The following is a 20696-nucleotide window of genomic DNA, read 5'->3' as shown; positions in this document are numbered from 1 at the left end:
AATTGTAACCAAGGAAGCTATCTTCAAGTGTACATTGTCTTGCCTTTTAAACTTTGGAGACCTTGTCCTACAGGATACGCGTATTGAGAAACGAGAGCAGATTTTCTCTGCAGTTTTAGCCTTCATGTATATATAATGCCATTAATACGACTCGCGGGGGAGAAAATCCATCCAAAAACAAAAACCGTTGCCTACAGCTACAAAGCAATGAGTTAGGATTGTCTGTACAGTGTGTCTAGTTATTTTTTAAGAAACCACAGGGCATGTAAAAAATATAAATATATAAATACAATTTTGTATCAAAGTTTTGTAGTTTATGGCAAAACCTGGTTCTGTGATAGGCAAAGTACGGTCCCTGTAAAGGAATGTTTGTGGCTCATGTAAATGTGTGAATGCATCAACACAATTTGGAGTTTTTTGATATATTTGTGATATTTACTGCCTTGAGCACTGCAATCTCACCCCCATGGGAAATCAGTGGGAATGTTTGTTGTGAAACTTTGTCCTCAGTTGCATTTTAAAGTTATTTCCTGTAATTTATTTTCCGGTACATTATTAAAATCAATTGTGTATATATGAAATTAAACTCATGATTTTTATTTAGAAATGTTGATGTAACTTTACTGTATCAACTATATAGCATCTCTTGATGTGCTGGCCAGCAATGGTTATTTGTAAGCATAAGAGACTAACTTTTACAAAATGGTGTTCAGTTCTCTGTGCAACTTAAGTGCCAGTCAAAGTTCATTACACGGCAAAGAACCCAACAGGTTTTGGCCCAGCAGGTGCTGCTACTAAAGAAGAAGAGGGGAGGAGGCTATTTTTCACAACTCAGCCTTCAGCTGCCCCATACTGCTTTCCACCTTGTTCTGCAAGGTGTCCCCAACTCTCTGGAACAGGTTTTAAAGAGGTACTGCAATGTGGAGGAAGAATCAGCAAAAGTCAGCTATCAGCAGAGGTATGTGCTGGATCAAAAGCTGTCCAACTGGATTCAAGCCTCAGATGTTTAAATACAGTAAGCATTCTGTATAGGAACACCGAGGGAGATAGGGCTGCTAACTTTCATGCAATTCACCTTGGAGAGGAGCTCAACCATTATTGTGGTCCACACTTCAAATGAAGACCACTTTAACAATGATACTCAAGTTGGTCACTAAAAGGCTAGAAACAGCATTCAACCATTTAAAAAGCACTACAGAATGAAAGTCCACATGCAAATGCTGCCTAACTAGATAGTTGATACATTACAGTCACTTTAAGCTAACTCAGAGTGTACCTGTATTGCTCTAGCAAAGCAGTGAATCTTAACATACCTCTGCATCTGACGTAAAATATGGCGTGGTAAAATCTCTTATCAGTACTTGCAATACACACAAATTGTAAGTTACCACTTCCCTGCTATAAATACATAAATAAGATTTTAGAACAGTGAAAAAAGCATGAAAAATGTCTACAGTGCGTTCACTTGCACTGCACCTTTAATTAGAAAATATATAAAATATCATCATCAGAAACTTCATTTAAATTGACCTCTTCACTTGCTAATTAAAAATTGTTTGACCCTGTCATGAGAGGCATGACACCGGAACAACTTGTTCTAAAGCACCAGTTGCCATTCAGCTGACAAGGAATTTATATGAAAACTTCATTGTTTTAATCAGAAAAAAAGATAGTAGCAGGCAGGATGACAATGAACACCTTATTTACAGAGATGCTACTTTTACAGAAAATTAAAAAGACAGTTTTCTACATTTAGGGTATTCCCACAATGACAATGTTTTTTTAAAAAAATATCACCACAAACTTGTAGCTGCTTCCAATATGCTTTTCACCAACTCTGATCTTTCAGAACCATATTCAGAAGTACAGGCCTAATTGAATCAATGTACATATAGCTATTTTAGAGTTACAACAATATGGTCTTAAGATAAGAAGCAGTGAACAGCAGCCGGTGCTGTAACAAATCACAGCTAAAAGTCTTCAGTCCATCCTGTTCCTTCAAATAAGGTCAGCAACTAGATTAAAGAAAGAGATAACATAATGAAGGCATGATAATGAGCCAAATGCAAACAGTATTTATCACAATATTTATCCCTTTGGCATATGGCTTACAACTTTATGTGCATGAACAAAGAGATGAAATGATGCTTAGGGACCAGCTGGAGAGACGCGACTGCAATACACAGAAGGCTGGGGAGACAGTCTGGCACAGTGGATAGTGTCCAACACGGAGGAGCACAGAGCCCTGGATTCCTAATATCCACCACATATTCCATTATCAAGTATATGGCTAAGAAAATGCAACTAACTTTGATAGGGAATGCATGTTGACAGAGCTGTTGGAAGCTTATCTGAACTCTCAGGGTTCTGTTTTTATTTCCTTGCTATACTGTATGGCAGCAGTAACATTTGCACAGGCTTGTTTAGCATTAATATTTGTGCATAAGTCCATAGCATCATCTCTCATCTATCAACAGGATTCCAGCTGGGACAACAGGTCCAATTTAAACTGTCTATACTGTACAGCAGAAATACAATTATGGAGCCTGTTCATCACTGAGCTGGCATGCTGCGTGTGATGGAAGGCCTATCTTCCTTCTCTTCAGCAATCTTGAAATCACAAAGCTTCTGTTTGATTAGTGAACAGCTATTTATTTCATACATGCAATGTAACCAAGTCAATCCAAAGAAGATGATGGCTATCTGCCTGAGTAGGACCAGGCTAAGCAAAGAATCAGATACTCACCATTCATGGGCATTTCATCAATCTGAGTGGAATAGTACTGTTCAATGTCTCGCAGAATACGGATGTCGTCATTCTTTACAAAGTTGATAGCGACACCTTTCCGGCCGTAGCGGCCTGATCTACCAATCCTGGTGGGGCAAGAGTGGGACTCAGAATCAGTGAAATTAAATAAGCAATTATCACACAAATCAGAATTTTCCTATACTATTTTTTACATTTGTTTACATTTATCTTGCTCAGGGCAACCAAAAAACAACTTCAACTAACCAAAAAAACTACTAATGATGGACATGTGCCATATATTCTAGACAACAGTTCATCTTACAAGTTTTTTAAAAGGCACATATAAGTTTTGTGAAGGACTTAAAAAAGCAGGAGCATTTTCTTTGTTAAACTCTATATTCTGAAATCTTCCATCATTTTTTCTGGAAGAAATCTTAAGTGTCCCCCCAAAACATCCAAGTATCTCCCTTTTCACTCCCCCCCCCCATTTTAGACAGCTGGAAAGGGAAAGCTGCTTCCCCAAAACCTTTTTCAAAGCTTCCCATTGCAAAATAAAAGATTAATATACACGCACGCTTACCTGTGTATATACAATTCTCTGTTGTTTGGCAAGTCATAGTTAATAATCAGGGACACCTGAGGAACATCCAAACCTCTGGCCCAAACATCTGTAGAAATAAGAACTCGGCTGTAGAAAGAAAAAGAAAAAAGCAGTTACTGAATTGCAGAGACCCTCATAAATTACACTTGTTCCTTTGTCTGCAAAAATTACTGCAAAAGATCCAAGTAGAAAGGAAAACGTCTCCACAGACTTGTGTTTTCTGCAAATATGCAAAGAGTTGTCCGTGATTTTACAATGGCATGCATGCAATTTTCAGGATGAAATTTCATTTCAAAGTTCTATGTAGCTACCGTATTTTTTGCACCATAACACACACTTTTTTCCTCCTAGAAAGTAAGGGGAAATATCTGTGCGTGTTATGGAGCGAATGCCTGCGGGTGGCAGGGGGGATCTGCTGCAGTCGTGAGCAGAGGATCCATGGCTCCCCTTCCTCCTCCGTGGTTACAAAGCATGGATCCACATGGATCCTCAGGATTTTTGCATTAGGCTACTCCAAACTCACTGTCAGATCACATGTCTGTGGCCACAGCATGAACCACAAAAATCATATATCCACTATTTCATTTAGAATATATTTTTTCTTGTTTTCCTCCTCTAAAAACTATGTGCGTGTTATGGTCTGGTGCATGTTATAGAGCGAAAAATACGGTACTTCACAAGACTTGTTCCGCTGTGCATTCATTCTACCTGCATTCTTCTGCTAGGATAACCCTGTTCTTTTTGCCTTTTGCAAAGCGAGGAGAGACAAAGGGTACTGGCCAACTTAAAACACACACACAATCTTGGTAAAAGTCTCTGGGGAAAGGTGAAACATAAATGGAGTTAATAATATATATATATATGTATATGTATATGTATGCTTCTGTTCCCATGGGAAATAGCTCGGGATCTTATTCTGCATAATTCTGGGTCCTGCTCTGCCCACTGTTGAGGGGGGGACCCTAACACCTTTCCAGTAAGATAAGGTGGCCCTCTTTCCAAAAATGTTCCCCCATCCCTGCTATATTCAAAAATTGCTGCCATACCTTGCCCCAGATCTGAATTCTTTCATGATGGACTCCCTTTCCTTCTGGGGCATGTCACCATGCATGGATGAAACAGTGAAGTTTGCTTCTCTCATCTTCTCAGTCAGCCAGTCAACCTGGGCCAGGGAACAGTCAGTTAATTTTTAGATTTGGCAGGAGTAATCCTCCCAAAAAAGTTAGTTTTAGTTCTGCCCAACTGTCAGTGCCAATATGAATCATGACTTGACTAAATCAGGCATCGTTCGTTGCTGACGTACCTTTCTCTTGGTGTTACAGAAGATGACAGCCTGTGTGATGGTGAGTGTGTCATAAAGGTCACACAATGTATCAAACTTCCATTCTTCCCTCTCCACTGCCACAAAGAACTGCTTGATCCCTTCTAGCGTCAACTCATCACTGGATAAAGGCAGGAGGGGGGAGAAATTTTGAGCCAATTGACTTTAAATTGTTAAGACATTACATTTCTAAAACTGAACATTTATCACTGCACTGTTATTCTCTAGAACTGTCCATTCAAGTCTACAGGAATGTCTATAGTTAAATTGCCAGATGGTATTATAGTGCAAATCTGTCCAGTTTTAAAACTCAGTAGTTGATTCTGCAATTAACAAGGAAAAGAGAAGTGACACAATGTGGTGGATAAGAGCTGGCAAGTCCCCACGTGGGCCACAAACCTATTAAGTGGCCTTAGGATAGTCAATAACCTCTCAGCCTCTGCTTGCACCTTCCCATTTGTAATATGGGGATAACAATTTACAGTGTGTTTTCTGAATACGCAGGCAAAGTGCTATACAAACGCTATGTACAATGTTTACAAAACACTTTTGTATTTGCCCCAAGAAAACCCTATGGGGCCAAAATCCCAGTTTTCATACCCTCCAGAAGAATTTAGACAGCAGGACAAGGATCAGGAAGGAAACAATCAAAGGCATTCAGATATTTAACACTGTCACTGTCATCAGATTCAGAACTACTAATATAAGAGGAAGCACCAACGTGAGCTAAACTCATAAACTCACTCACTCACCGCTTGACCAGAATGCGGATGGGGTCAGTCATGAATTTGTTGGTCATCTCCAATATCTCATGTGGCAAGGTGGCACTGATCAGAACCACCTGTGTTGCTGGAGGAAGGTATCTGTACACATCATAAATTTGCTCTTTAAAACCTAGACGAACCAAACAAGAGAGGGTACATTTGAGAACCTTACTGTACCTTGGTGAACATTTATTACAACCAAAGCCACTCCAATTTTTTTTCCTCCATGCCCGATCACTATAGTCCATGTGTTGGTAACCTCTAGGCTGGATTACAATGCACTCTATTGGGCTTGGTCTGGAAGCTCCAGCTGGTGCAGAATGGACTGGCTGCCCATTTACTACCAAACAAGGTTTAAGGTCTCTGTATTCCTTTACAAAGCCCCAGGCAACTTAAGTCCAGAGTACCCCAGAAACTGCTTGGGTAGGAGTATTGCTGGCTGTCTGCTGAAATGGTGAGGCTCATTTGACAAAGGTAAAGGTAAAAAGGTAAAGGACCCCTGGACGATTAAGTCCAGTCAAAGGTGACTATGGGATTGCAGTGCTCATCTCGCTTTCAGGCCAAGGGAGCCAGCACTTGTCCACAGGACATGTGGGTCATGTGGCCAGCATGACTAAACCGTCTGGCGCAATGGAACACTGTGACAGAAGCCAGAGTGCACGGAAATGCTGTTTTATCTTCCTGCCACAGCGGTACCTATTTATCTGCTTGCACTGCCATGCTTTTGAACTGCTAAGTTGGCAGGAGCATTTAGTCATTTTATATTGCCCAGGACAACCCAAAGTGACTTGCAATCAAACAAAATACAAGCTAGCAGTTCTGCAAGATGTTAATGAATGAAGCACTGGCAATCGTAGAACTGAAGAGTTGGAAAAAGACCACAAGGATCATCTAGTCCAACCCTCTGCAATGCAAAAATCTTTTGCCCGACATGTAGCTCAAACTCACCTTTCATCACTTTACCCCTTCAATCTAAAAAGGTAAGGTGCACTCACACTTGTTTTAATGTTATGGCATAAAGCTTCAGTGGGGGGGGGGGGCTATAGCTGCAGATGACATTTGGCCATAGATTTTTCCTGCCTACTCACCAAATAATTATTTGGTGCCTTGCCGATAATTAACAAGAACACTGGTACCTCGGTTTATAAACTTATTCCGTTCCAGAAGTCCATTCTTAAACCAAAGCCGTTCTTAAATCAAGCCGCACTTTCCCTAATGAGTCCTCCCGCCACCGGTGCCTTCCACTGTTTTGTTTCTGTTCGTAGACCGAGGTAAAATTCGCTAACTGGAACACTACTTCCGGTTTTGCAGCGTTCTTATACCGAATACCGTATTTTTCGCCCTATAGGACGCACTGGCCCATAGGACGCACCTCATGGGGTTTTTTTTGGGGGGGGGATGAATAAAAAAAATTTATTCCCCCCCCCAGCCACCGGGCTGGGGCAGGGGAAGCCCAAGCTTCCCCCAACCCCAGCCCCCATAACAGGCTGCCGCCCTCAAGCCTTGTGAGCCCGCGGGAACTCCCCCCCTGATGCTACCTGGAAGGAGTTTCCAAGTATTTGTATGACAGAAAAACACACATTGCTCCGACATTTTAGGCAAACTTGTTTTGGATTTTTATAGAAAAAAACCCATGACTTGCATCCACAACAAAAGTTTAGGACACTGGGGTTAAAATAATTCTTTACCTTTATTGAGCATCTCATCAGCTTCATCCAAAACCAACATTTTGATGGCACGAGTTCTTAGACTTCTGCGACGGATCATATCTGAAAGATTTCAGGTTTGCGTTAAGAAACAGGGATCTAGCAGAGATGCTGAGAGTCACTTCTTATTCTGCAAACTGATGGCTCAGAGGAGCAAAGGGAGTCTGATCTCAATTGGAATTATGACAGCAGTGGTATACTTACCAAGCACACACAAAATCTGATTATACAAAAGTTACAAAGCAACAGCACTACTTAACCTAATTTTCTGTAGTTGCATTTCTGTTTATATGGTGCTTTCATAGATTGTTTAAAACTAAGACAAAGTGCAGAATAAGGGAGGAATGGGGAGGACAGGGTAAGAGAACCACAGCTGTAGTTCCACACCTGAAGCACAGAACTAAGGACTGAAAAGCATCTTGAACATAAAGCTTACAAGCATCTACTCAACACATCAAGGCAAATTCTTTGGTTTTCCTTAATAAAATTAATCTTCTCACCAAATACACGCCCCGGTGTGCCAGCAACAACATGCTGTCCGTAATCCAGCTTCCTGATGTCTTCACCAACGTTGGTCCCACCAATACAAGCATGACACTGGACATTCATGTAGTCACCAAGAGCAAGGAGCCCCTGCAGGAGCAAGCACACAAACAGCTTATATTCAAGGGTACTACACAACCCAAACAGTAACTGAACCAGGGACCCTGGCAAGAGCCATGACATCTCCTGTGAATGCATGTGTCAGAGACTGAAGAGGTGCATTCTCCTGTATGTAAATACTATTTCATTTTCTAAGTCAAGAGTGTTTGACTTCTTTTGTCTTGTTGCTGCAGCTATTTCTACAGCTGTTTGATAGATTCAAAAGTGCTAAATGGTGCAATGCATTCTATATACATCACACTGCTATTCTATTCTTTTCTTCTATCATACAACTCCAGGCGGCATGCAAAGGGCTCCCTGGCAGTCTTTCATCCAAGCACTGACCCAATTCAAACTTGCTTAGCATTTGGAAGGCTGCTGCAATCCCGTGTTCTCAAACCCTGCCTGAGACTTGCTGCTAATTACAAGAAGATACTGTAGGCAACGGGACGCGGGTGGCGCTGGGGGTTAAACCACGGAGCCTAGGACTTGCCGATCGGAAGGTCGGCAGTTCGAATCCCTGCGACGGGGTGAGTTCCCGTTGTTCGGTCCCAGCTCCTGTCAACCTAACAGTTCGAAAGCACCTCAAAGTGCAAGTAGATAAATAGGGAACGCTCTCTGGCGGGAAGGTAAACAGCGTTTCCGTGTGCTGCTCTGGTTCGCCAGAAGCGGCTTAGTCACGCTGGCCACGTGACCCAGAAGCTGTCTGCGGACACGCGCCAGCTCCCGGCCTATAGAGCAAGATGAGCGTGCAACCCCAGAGTCGGTCACGACTGGACCTGATGGTCAGGGGTACCTTTACCTTTACTGTAGGCAAATTATGGGCTTTCAGAATTTAAATCAGGAAAGACCACTGGGATTGTGCTAAGTGTAAGGGTGCTTGTATGCAGCACCATTCTGTTTAGGCAGTTGCAGAAACATTTGCAGCCACTCTAGAAGCATCCACAGGGCACCGAGGCTTCAATATAATGCTGCACCCACCTGAGATAACTGAGCTGCTTGTGGTGGAAGGAGAACAGAGCTTGTCACAATGCTGCAGCATTCCATTTTCATAAGTTACAATCTTGTATAAGATTTGCTTACCTTCTGAATCTGTACTGCCAATTCTCTGGTAGGTGCCAATATCAATGCTTGCGTTTCACGAACCTGATTGAAATGAAACAGTTTAAGTGTTGCAGCCTTCATTCCTTCTAAAAAGTTATTTGAAGTGTTCACATATCAACTTATGATCTCTCTTAATGAGACAAAGCATGTATAGAGTATTTGGGATGGAATCCAATGTTCAAAAAATGGAATTAATCTGGAACGCTGTCCTTGGTCAATGTTAAGACAATGAGATTATATACTATAACTAGTCAGAACACTATTATCAATTATTATTATTATTAATAATAACACAATTATTATTAATTAATTATTATTAATTGCATCTTCAAAAGTAAGTGTTGAGTATTTGTGTTCCAAAGGTACCTGGATGTCCAGACACTGTAGAACGGAGATGGAAAACGTTGCTGTTTTGCCTGTTCCAGACTGTGATCTAGAAAGAATAGTATTTTTAATAGCTGTGTCTGAAAACATAAGCAATAAATATCACCATATACAATATCATCCTTGTTGAGTACTATCAAAATAGTTTTGACAGATTATCCATTAATGAAACCAGATATGCAAATCTACCTGAGACCATCCTCCAAATAAAATTTAAGATTAATATATGTACTGTGCTAATCAATTCTAAATGGAACAAACTTTGTCTACTGGGATTATCTGCATTACAGCTTATTTAACCTAAGATAAAAGTGGTTTACAATAGATAAAGCTAATACTAGAACTTACATGGAAAATAAGTGAGAATTCCCCCGAACACCTAGATTCTACTTTTAGACAGTTATAGGTATATGGTCACAATGAGATCAATGTGGGAGGTCACCTACAGCTACCTATGAATGACATCTATGATAAAATTACCAGATTGTTTTCATTGAATCCAGGGACACTTTTCAACTTCAATGGATTTTGTATGGGGACTGATTTGTAAATCTGGGGACTGTCCCCGGGAAATGGGGATGTCTGGTAACCTTAACCTATGAAAAACTATACCTACAGGTAAGAATTATAGCTGGATGGGATTGTGCCAGAGAGTAAAAGACACCAAGTAAAGTCATCTCTTTCTAAATGGTTCATGGAGACAGCAGTTCTACACATGCTTACTAGTGAGCGAGTCCCAATGAACCCAATGGGATTTAGTTTTGAGTAAACATGCCATAAATTGCCCTCTTGGAGTTACTCTAGTCCTGTGCATTCAAAAGCATCGTTCCTTACAATTAAAGAACATGGAAAGAGCTGAGTAAAGCATGAAGCTGGTGAGTTGGGGGGGCCTGTTGGGGCAGGGCTTGTGTAGATGAGGTGGAGGACCAACACGCACACACTGCAATCCTGTGAGGCAGACCTTGACTCCCTTTAGAGTGGGGAGTTTTAAGTGGATTGCTATTACTTTTAAAATAAATAAATAAATAGGAACCCATTTTTTTATTGCAAGTTTCTAAGCGGAGGTTGAATTACCTTCTGTCAAGGATGCTTTACCTATGATTCTTGCATTGCGGGGGGTTGAACTAGATCACCCTTGGAGTCCCTTCCAACTCTTATTATTCAATAAACTATTTGCATTCTTAGTCTGTCAATATCCAAAGTCGTCTGTGTGTGTGTGTAATTTCACTTACTGTGCAATCACATCTCTTCCTTTAATGATCTGTTTGATAGCTCTCTGCTGGATAGCTGAAGGCTTCTCAAAACCTACAAAATTCATTTGTAAAGGTTAGATTCCCCTTCCAATTACACGATGTAACTTAAAAACATTGGCCAGAGCAATACTGTAATAAAACCAACATTTAGAAACCAAAGCACTGAAATCTATAGCTGTTGGCACTCAATTTTAAAGAGTAATAGGAGCTAGGGAGGAAAAAGTGACAGTCAGGTGCCAACATTTATTATTTGGGAATGAAAGTGGCCAACGACAATCTGCAAACTTCGAACATCTCTAAATTCACAAAGTAAAAATTCAATGAGGGACGCAGCTACAAATGACCAAGAAGGGGAAGTTTGGTTTGATGTCTCTGTAAATAACAAAGGGTTGTATCAAACTACCATATTCAGAGTACACCCACTGAAGTCAGCAGACTTAAATAATGACTAACTTAAGTCCACTGATTTCAACTGGTTTACTCTTGAGTATGGTTTAAATCTGATACAAGCTTTTGCATTTATGGGAGAAAAGAGGAAGAAACAAATCCAGGGTAGCTAACATGGTACCTTCCAGGTGTTGTTAGACTAGAAGTCCCATCACCCCGTTGTAGTTGGGGCAGATCAGAGCTCAAGTCCAGCAGCACCACTGCTTTATATGCTTGAAGTCAGATTTATTTCAGAACAAATCCTATCTTGGGCACACTTTCCAACAGCAATTCTCATCACAACCCTCTTCACCTTTTCCTTTTGTATTGTGTCGTGTAGACTTTGATACACCAACACAAAGGAGAGACACCCCCCCAAAAAATACACAAAAACCAGTGTGCCCGTTAAAACTGATGTAGCTGATGTTTTGGAATGCAGTAGCAATACAATACATACTAAAAGTTTATTTAGGCACTGCTACAGGTGCTACATAATAGCCATTCCGCATTTGTATGAACTTGATCATTGAGTGTGGCGGCGCTTACACCTTGGAACTCCCTGCAGATTGATATTAAGCAGGAGACTTCGCTGCTTCGAGGAATTCACTTTGTTCTTACTATCATGCGGCGTATAAATTTCATGGAAGTAAAACAAATAACCCAATGAAAAAACACGTGGGGACGAATTACAATGGTACTACATTTAAACGGCCTTGGTCCTGTATACCTGAAGGAGCGTCTCCACCCCCCCCCCATCGTTCAGCCTGGACACTGAGATCCAGCGCCATGGGCCTTCTGGCGGTTCCCTCATTGCGAGAAGTGAGGTTACAGGGAACCAGACAGATGGCCTTCTCGGTAGTATCACCTGCCCTGTGGAATGCCCTCCCACCAAATGTCAAAGAGAACAACAACTACCAAACTTCAGATGTGAAGGAAATAAGCAGCTATCTTTTCTTTAAAAGACATCTGAAGGCAGCCCAGTTTAGGGAAGTTTTTAGTATTTAAGGTTGTACTGTTTTTAACATTTGATTGGGAGCCGCCCCGAGTGGCTGGGGAAACTCAGCCAGATGGGCGGGGTATAAATAATAATAATGATAATAATAATAATAATTAAAATAAAAAAATTCCTTCCAGTAGCACCTTAAAGACCAACTAAGTTAGTTCTTGGTATGAGCTTTCGTGTGCATGCACACTTCTTCAGATACACTGAAAACCAGGTCTCTCCATGGTTTTAAGTTTGGTAATGAGTTGCAATTCAGCAGCTTCTCTTTCCAGTCTATTTCTGAAATTCCTTTAGAAATAGACTGGAAAGAGAAGCTGCTGAACTGCAACTCATTACCAAACTTAAAACCATGGAGAGACCTGGTTTGAACAAAGACATTGGATTCTTATCCCATTATACATGACTAAGCCATTTCTCACCTTCTCACCCCTTGCCTTTTCCTGTAAGACCTATTACAGTCGTTAAGAGTCGTCAACAGGCTCATCTCAGCTATCTGCCAATCTCCCATTCCCACCACCCTTCTGAGTAATACCCCTCCCCACCTTCTCACTATATAGAAGGATCTGGCAACTTCTGTTTCAGTGTATCTGAAGAAGTGTGCATGCACACGAAAGCTCATACCAAGAACTAACTTAGTTGGTCTTTAAGGTGCTACTGGAAGGAATTTTTTTTTATTTTGACTATGGCAGACCAACACGGCTACCTATCTGTAATAATAATTAAAAAATCTGATATAGTATTCCTTTGAATTGTTTTCGAATCTTAACGCCGTTATTTAAATCTCCCAATCTCTGCCTACCTGGGCAGAGGAGGATACATAAAAAGCACCGAACGCAAGTAAGAATAACGGCCGAAACCGTCCGGGGGGGGGGGGAGCTGCTTCCCTTCCCTTCCCTTCCCTCCCTGCCGCCCGCCCTACTTCCGCGGAGAGGGCCGCGCGGCCAGCCCCCCTCCCGCCCCGCCGGCTCGGCGCGCGCACCGTAGGCGTAGATGCCGCGCAGGAGGTCCTCGCGGAGGCCCATGGTGTCGAAGGTGGGGGTGACGTCCACCTCCTCGCTGGTCTCGAACTCCACTTTGGTCATGTCCTCCTCCTTCAGCAGCCGCTTTCGGGCCGAGCCCGCCGAACCTCCCGTAGGCCCCGACATCCCGCCCGCCCGCCTGTCACCCGCTCGAGGCTTCTTCTTCTAGCCCTTCCGAACCCCGACCGACGCCGACGCCGCAGGAGACCTTCTTCTACCGAGCCGGCCTCGACCGAGGAGATGCCCGCACGACGCGCCGGAAGAGCGAAGGCCTTAACGCGACACGCACCCCGCGCGAGACCGCCGGGGATTTGCGCATGCGCCCGTTCCCGACGCGCTCAAATGGACGTGAGCACGCTCGACGCTCGTTCAAAATCCTGCGCCCGGGCGGCGTTGCGTCACTCCCATAGAGATAGGAACTTAGAGGTGCCACGGATATTTCTTAGAGTGAAACAGCCTTTCTTAAACTTGGGCCCCTAGATGTTAGAATTGTAGAGTTGGAAGGGACGATGAGGTTCATCGTCCAGCTCTGAAAGGTTCAGGATTTATTTATTTTTGTTTATTTATTTGTTTATATTTGTTTATTTTCGACCTCTGAGTTTCAGGATTTTTTTTTGCCCAGTGTAGATTTCAGAGATTAAGAGGCTCGTGTTTTACAGACTGAGCTGTCCCACCTAGTGACCGTTGTTGGACTACAACTCCCACAGCCCTGACCGCTGGTCCTACTAGCTAGGGATGATGGGAGTTGTAGTCCAACAACATCTGGGGACCCAAGGAGAAATCTCCATAGAAATCAAGAAGGAAACTCATTGTGGATTTTAGCCTAGGTCTAATTATGTGTGTCTTGAGTGTTTTAGACTGAACCCAGTTTCATTTTCTTTAAATAATTTCTAAATGCATGTCTGTCTTTCACATTTTTGTGTTCTGCTTTACATTTCTGGGGTGGAACCGTTAAATGGTTTACCACATGGCTTAAAACATCACATACAACATTACAAGTTAAAATAAAAAAATGTAATAAAGTTACATATGTAAACCAGCATCATAATTAACAGTGAAACAAAATGTTGTCGCTTTAAGCATTTTTAAAATACAAAAGTTTCCTCTTTTGCTTTGAGCATGTTGGAGGTGAGGAATGTCAAGCGCGTGTCTATTTGCCATGTTTGAGGCAGGAGTTTTAAATGGGAAAGCAGTGCAGATTGAAGGGTTTGACAAAGTTTCCCAAAGCTTATTTTATAGACCTGCCACCCATTTCACTGAAAACATCTGCATTCACACCATACATTTAAACCCCTCATGCACCCCTGTAAAGAATCCTAGAAACTGTAGTCTACTCACCACAGAGCTACAATTCCCAGGATTCTTGTGTGTGTGTGTGAATGTGCTTTGTGCAGTAAGGCTGGGTACATATTATACCTTTAACTGGTTTTAAAGCCAAGAGAACAGTATTTGTTCATTCCGTTAAATATATAATAAATTGATAAATTACAGTTTATCGTTTCAGCTGCAATGTCTCAAATGTGAGATCAGGGGTGGCTTTCTGACACTAGAGAGCACAGCAAATGCAGGAATCTTGCAACTACAGCATCCCTGACAAATGGCTATCGATTCTCTGCTTAAATACCTCCAGTGAAGGTGAGCCCATGAACTCCTGAGGCAGTCTGTTCCATTGTTAAACAGCTCTTACCATTAGACAGTTTCTTCCTGCAGTGGAGGTCTAGGATTCACTAGGGATTTGTGGCTGAGTGGGTCAACTGCACTGCAGAGACCCGTCTACCTCCCGAACAGATTAGGCACTGTTGACTTGAACAGGCACCCAGGTTGCTTGATGCATCTCCTACGGATGACCATGAACTTGGAGTGTGCACAGCAGTAGAAGACTAGCAAATGTCTGAGCTTATGTGTGTGGCCAGGCTGCTGTGAGTGAGATACAGCCAGAGCTGACTCAGCCATTAGGTGGACTGAAGCAGCTGCCTCAGGCACCAAAAGCCCCCAAAGTGGCAGCTGAATTCTAAGTTCTTCATCCCTACTGCCATTCCTCCTTGCCAGGCAATCAGAATAAAGTTTCCTCAGGTGCCTGATGGTCTGCTCCCAATGCCGCCTCTTTCCCTGAATAACTAGTTTTGTCTAATTTTGAACCAGAAATATTGTGGTGCACTATTCCTGGAATACTGCAATACCCAGTTGATGCAGGGAGCGAATGAAACAAGTTCCTATTCTATCTCCCAGTTCCAAAAATATATTTAATACGAACAGTCCACAAGTAGCAGACATACCAGATATTGCACTGATAATAATAGATACTGACACTTGATCTTAGTCAATTGGCTGAGAAGCAATGCCAGTTGTTCGGGAAACACATAAGAACTACTTTTCCAATGGATTCTTGGGTACCCAAGAGCAAATAGAGGCTATAAAGTGCTCACTGCTGCAATGTTTCCATGTTTACAAAATATACTCCAACAACATTTATTATGTCCATTGTTCAACCAAGCAGCCTCTTGACGGACACTTTAACCTCAGCAATTCTGGATTTTCTCAATTGTGTCAATTTCTCAACTGGCTGGCTGGCCCGTTGTGATAGTCTTTGGTGCAGTGTTTGCATTTACTTTTCATGCTCTGTGTAATTGCTAGCTCACTGCATGCCAGTGGAGGTCCCAAGTGTTTCAGTTGGATAGTTTTCTGCTCTTCATATAAAATAATGCAAAAACACAGCTATGTGAACAGAACACTCATGCTTATATTAAATTTTGTGCCCCTTAGTAAAGGGGTGTTTCCAGGAAAAAATGTTACGCATATAACATTGCTATGCTGTAAATGAGTTTTCTGCACATAATAACTGCAGGAGGGGAAAGTATCTAGTTGGTTTTGCATACCCTTTGAAACTTGGCAGAGGCCTGTCCATTAGGGCAAATGCCCCACCAACCTTCATCTGCCCTCAGCTAAATATTTTTATTTTTTAAAAAAACATTGACTCTGAATCTGAGTCTGTTTTCTGTCAGACACATTAGTCACACCTGGTCATGCTATATTTGTGACACTCAGAAATGGGGAGCGGGGGAGATGGGAACAGATACCAGTGATTCAGCCTTCATAATGTGGAACGAAGGAAGCACTTCTTAACCATTTAGATGAAAGAAGTTAGGGAGAAGCTTGAGGTTGGTTTGAAGTATGCGGGTTCTACACAACTAAGCATTACACAGAATAGACCAAATGAAATTAATGGCCTCAAATTTCAACAGCTCTACTTTGAGATCACATTCACACATTTAAAGCACTGCGATACCACTTTTAAGCAGTCATGGCTTTCCCCACAGAGAACTTGTAGTTTGTTCAGGCTGCTGAGAGTTGTTAGGAGACCCCCTATTTTCCTCATAGACTGACAATTCTCAGAGCAGTTTATCAAACAATCCCTCTTCACAGGGAACTCAGAGAATTGCAGCTCTGAGAGGGGGAATATGGCAGGCTTCCTAACTCTCCACACCCTTAACAAACTCCGACTCCCAGAATTCCTTGGGGGAAGCTATGGCTGTTTAAAGTGGTATCATAGTGCTTTTAATGTATGGTGTGAACACGGCTGAATACTGTACAGTGGTACCTTGAGTTACATACGCTTCAGGTTACAGACTCCGCTAACCCAGAAATAGTACCTCAGGTTAAGAACTTTGCTTCAGGATGAGAACAGAAATCATGCTCCGGTGGTGCGGCAGCAGCAGGAGGCCCCATTAGCTAAAGTGGTGCTTCAGGTTAAGAACAGTTTCAGGTTAAGAACGGACCTCCAGAATGAATTAAGTACTTAACCCGAGGTACCACTGTATATACACAGGGCTGTAGCTAGGGGGTGGTGAGGTGGGCCCCCACCAGGGGCACAGGCGATGGGGCGGGCAAAATTGGCTTTAAAATATGTCCATAAATATAAATATTGATTATTGCCTCATAAGAAATGGTTTTAAGTAGAGGGTGAATTGAATGGGTGGAGGGGGGGTTGGAGGAGAGGCGGAAAGAAGAGCTAATTTGTCTGTGATTAGGGGGCCCAATCTGGACGGTTCTGCCAGGGGCACAAGATTACCTAGCTACGGCTCTGTATATACAGCATGTAAAGGTAATGGTAAAGGACCCCTGGATGGTTAAGTCCAGTCAAAGCCGACTATGGGGTTGCGGCGCTCATCTCGCTTCAGGCCGAGGGAGACAGCATTTGTCCACAGACAGATTTCTAGCTCATGTGGCCAGCATGACTAAACCGCTTCTGGCGCAACGGGACACCGTGACGGAAGCCAGAGCGCACAGAAACGCTACATAAGGTGTGCATGGGCAAGTAAGTCCTACTGAACTTCAAAAGTCTTGCTCCTTAGCAAAAATGCTTAGCATTTGCTGCAGCTCAGAAAGTCAATTACACTTGCCAGTGTTGAATTTAGAGCAGTGCAGGCTGTTCCCGCCCCCCACAGGGCGCCAAGCCAAGGGGGTTCAAAATAACAATACTTATATTCAGTGCTTTTTAATGGGGGTATGCATACCCCTAAACGTTTTGTGAATCTAAGTTTGGCCTCACTGAGGGGCAGTATTTCAATATGAGTAGGAAAATGAGAGTACCCCTAATCATTCTTTTTAGGGGGGGAACACTGCCTATATTTATGGGCGCACCTACTGAGTAGACCCATAAGAAAAGCAACTGTACCAGAGCTGGATTTAGGTTTGATGAGGCCTTAAGCCAGGGGTCAGCAAACTTTTTCAGCAGGGGGCCGGTCCACTGTCCCTCAGACCTTGTGGGGGGCTGGACTATATTTTGAAAAAAATTAATGAACAAATTCCTATGCCCCACAAATAGCCCAGATATGCATTTTAAATAAAAGCACACATTCTACTCATGTAAAAAACGCTGATTCCCGGACCGTCCGTGGGCTGGATTTAGAAGGAGATTGGGCCGGATCCGATCCCTGAGCCTTAGTTTGCCTACCTATTACAGATAGGTAGCCGTGTTGGTCTGCCATAGTCAAAATAAAAAAATTCCTTCCAGTAACTTAGTTGGTCTTTAAGGTGCTACTGGAAGGAATTTTTTTATTTTGCCTACCTATGCTAAGCTACTGAAAGTAATGGGGCCCTTTATATGTCCAGCTGTCCTTTGCCAACAACAAATTGTCAGGTTTTTTGTGTTGAATATATGCTATATGGTAATTTATGGACCTAATAGGTATCTAAAGCCATTTGCACACAACAAACAGGAGCCTACACAATACAAAACACTGTTGCTGTATGTAGGTTTTATTTTCTTTTTAATCTTATATTTTGGAAATGTAAATCCAGGGGTTTTTTTTCCCCTTTCAATTTTTTGGGGGGCCCGCAAGAGTGTGGGGCCCTAAGCTGTACCCAAATGATTGTGAAAATAATAATAAATATCTGGTGGGGCGCCATAATGCCCAGGTCGCCCCGGCACTTGCTGGCCGGCGGTGGCGTCCACCAGAGCCGCTTCCCCTGTTCTCTGTTTGGCTTCCGTAGCCCTGCAGCCAGGGCACCTGCCGGCTCCTCCAAGCCAGCAGAGGAGGCCAGAAAGCCCATGAAGACACGCTGGAAGCGAGCCCGGCAGCAGGAGGAGAAGAGGGCGAGAGCGGTGCGCTCCGCTCGTCCCCTAGAGGCGCAGCCCTCGCCGAGAGGTCGGTCCCCCGCCTGGGAAGAGGAGCGCGCAGGGGAGCCGTCGCGCGCCGCGTCTGCTCCCGAAAGGAATCCGGGGTGGGCGGAGCGGGCTGGGGAGGCTGCAAGGGAAAAACCGCCTGCGAGCCGGACAGGGCTGCTCGCTTCAGCGTGGACGTCCTCAAGGGAGGAGCATCGGCGGCAGCCTGGGGAGAAAGGGAAGCAGAGCACGCTGGCATTGGCCGAGGGGACACAAAGGGGCCGCGAGCGGCGGAAGGTCGTTTTCTGCAGGGGAGATGCTGCGGACGCGGCGCGGGTGGTAGAAGGGAGAGAAGCGGCCGGAGGAGAGAGGTGGGTACCGCGGAGACGCCCGCCTTTGCTCCTTAGGTTGACTCTGGCTTCTGTGGAGCCCCCCACCCGCCCCTCAAATTATCTTCTCCGCCCTCAAATTATCTTCTGGGACAAGGGAAGCCAGGGAGTTTTGTGAGGGGAGTTGATCCTGGCTCTGCAACTTGGGCGGCAGATTGTCTCCCAGAACCATAAAATTGGAAGGGGACCGAGGGTCGTCCAACCCTGCGATGCAGGAATCTCAACTGAAGCATGCATCGCGTGTGATTACATTTTGTGGAGGGGCGACTGCAAGGATGAAACACCCTGTTCTTATATCTGCGTTTCAACTTCTGTACGAATCTTTCTTGGCGTGGCTGTTGCTTCTTGAGACCAGCTTTTTTGCCGTTGGTCTTTTAAAATCCGAGTTTCCTCACCAGCCAGGGAGGTTGTGCTTCTAAGAGGTTTCTCCCCCGCCAGCTTTTCTCTGTGGGGTGACCTTTTGTCGATAGTCTTTCCACATTTCTTCCCTCCAGCTCTCCAAACTGGCTGGGACCTGTCTTGAAATCCCTCTCCTTTCTCATGTACCTGGTGTTTCCTTCCTCACCAAATGTGCCGCTTGTGCTATCATATGAAGAGCCTGGTCCTAAAAGCAACCAAAACTTTATTTTGAAATCTCGTCTCCGCACCTTCTCTGTTTTTAAAGAGAAGTAGGTTGCAAGGAACACCAGCTGTTGTTTTGTCTGGTTTTTATAGTATAAACTCCTCCTCTATTATATCTTCTTGTATGGAGGGTGTTTGGGGTGTAGGAGGAATTTGGCCATCCATCTCTTCCATCAAATTTAAGGCAAAATTTCCCAGCTTACCCCCTTTCAGTTCCCTCTCCCCAATCATCAGCTGTGACCTATTTACACTGCAGTTGAAATTTAAACTGGTTTAGGTAGCTGTCCTAACCCTGCTTACCTGGGTGTAAGCTCCATTGAACTCAATATGACTTACGTAGGAGTAGCAGTGCCGTTAATTTCATTAGTCAGTTCCTTTTTAAAAAAAATAACTTAAAGTGACATGGTTAGGATTGCTCTGTTAGTCCTAGACAAGTGTAAACTAACAACAGCTAACTATTTGAGCATCCTCTGCCCTCAGGATGTGCTGGGTGGGACAGATGTGGCCCAACACATCTGCAAGGCACCTGGTTGATGCAGGCTCCCTTAGGGACTATGAGACTTGCTCTGCCCTGTTCCTTATTGTTTTCCTGTGCCCAAAGGAGAAAATATTGTTCTAGGAGTGACCAGAGGACTGTTGGATATCCATATTGAAGGATATGGCCTTTACCTACTTTTTCTAGATGCCCAATCCAAAGTATCAGGGAAAGGGTCATCACTCAGTGCCAGAAGATCTGTTCAATTTCAGAAGGCTTCAGATTCAATTCTGAACACCTGTAGGTAGGGCTCAGAGATATTCCCTGCCTGAAACTGAGATAATACTGAGCTGGATGGACCAAGGCTGTAACTCACTATAAGGCAGCATCTTGTGTTTAATTACACTTGTGTCTTGCTGTTCTTCCAAGGAACCCTGAGTGACATTTTAAACTCAAAGCAAGCTCTTGTGTGCCCTTGGGAGTTTCGTCATTTTATTCTGGAAGACGGGTGCTTCTGACAGAACAAATCACCACCCTGCATTTCTTACTGTAAAAGCAAAGCTTTGGGGATTGCAAGAGTTAAAGCGTGCCTCCATCTTCAAATCAGAATAAGGCTGTACCTCAGCTACAAGCA

The 20696-nt window shown here is 43.4% G+C and overlaps 2 protein-coding genes across 3 annotated transcripts in view; one reads left to right on the top strand and one right to left on the bottom strand.

Annotated features, from left to right (window-relative positions):
* Positions 1–1631: 1631 nt before the first annotated feature.
* EIF4A3 (eukaryotic translation initiation factor 4A3) lies at positions 1632–13290 on the bottom strand. The gene is made up of 12 exons (XM_082216987.1): positions 12933–13290; positions 10504–10576; positions 9254–9320; positions 8867–8929; positions 7642–7774; positions 7124–7204; positions 5424–5565; positions 4654–4792; positions 4397–4512; positions 3330–3437; positions 2747–2874; positions 1632–2015 (listed from the first exon to the last, which is right to left on the bottom strand). The coding sequence occupies exons 1-12, from the start codon at positions 13096–13098 to the stop codon at positions 1999–2001; spliced, it is 1233 nt and encodes a 410-aa protein (XP_082073113.1). The 5' UTR covers positions 13099–13290; the 3' UTR covers positions 1632–1998.
* Positions 13291–18711: 5421 nt separating this feature from the next.
* NINL (ninein like) overlaps positions 18712–20696 on the top strand; it is a 45446-nt gene continuing 43461 nt past the window's right edge. Inside the window, exon 1 of one of the 2 annotated variants that reach the window (XM_082217328.1) lies at positions 18712–18948. The gene's annotated coding sequence lies outside the window, so the exon portion shown is untranslated. The remainder of the gene's footprint in view (positions 18949–20696) is intronic. The other variant, XM_082217325.1, reaches the window with a different exon arrangement.

Source organism: Podarcis vaucheri (assembly GCF_965113315.1).
Source record: "Podarcis vaucheri genome assembly, chromosome: 3".
Classification (NCBI taxonomy): domain Eukaryota; kingdom Metazoa; phylum Chordata; class Lepidosauria; order Squamata; family Lacertidae; genus Podarcis; species Podarcis vaucheri.
Note: the sequence above shows the minus strand (reverse complement) of the source record. Positions and strands in the feature narration are given on the sequence as shown.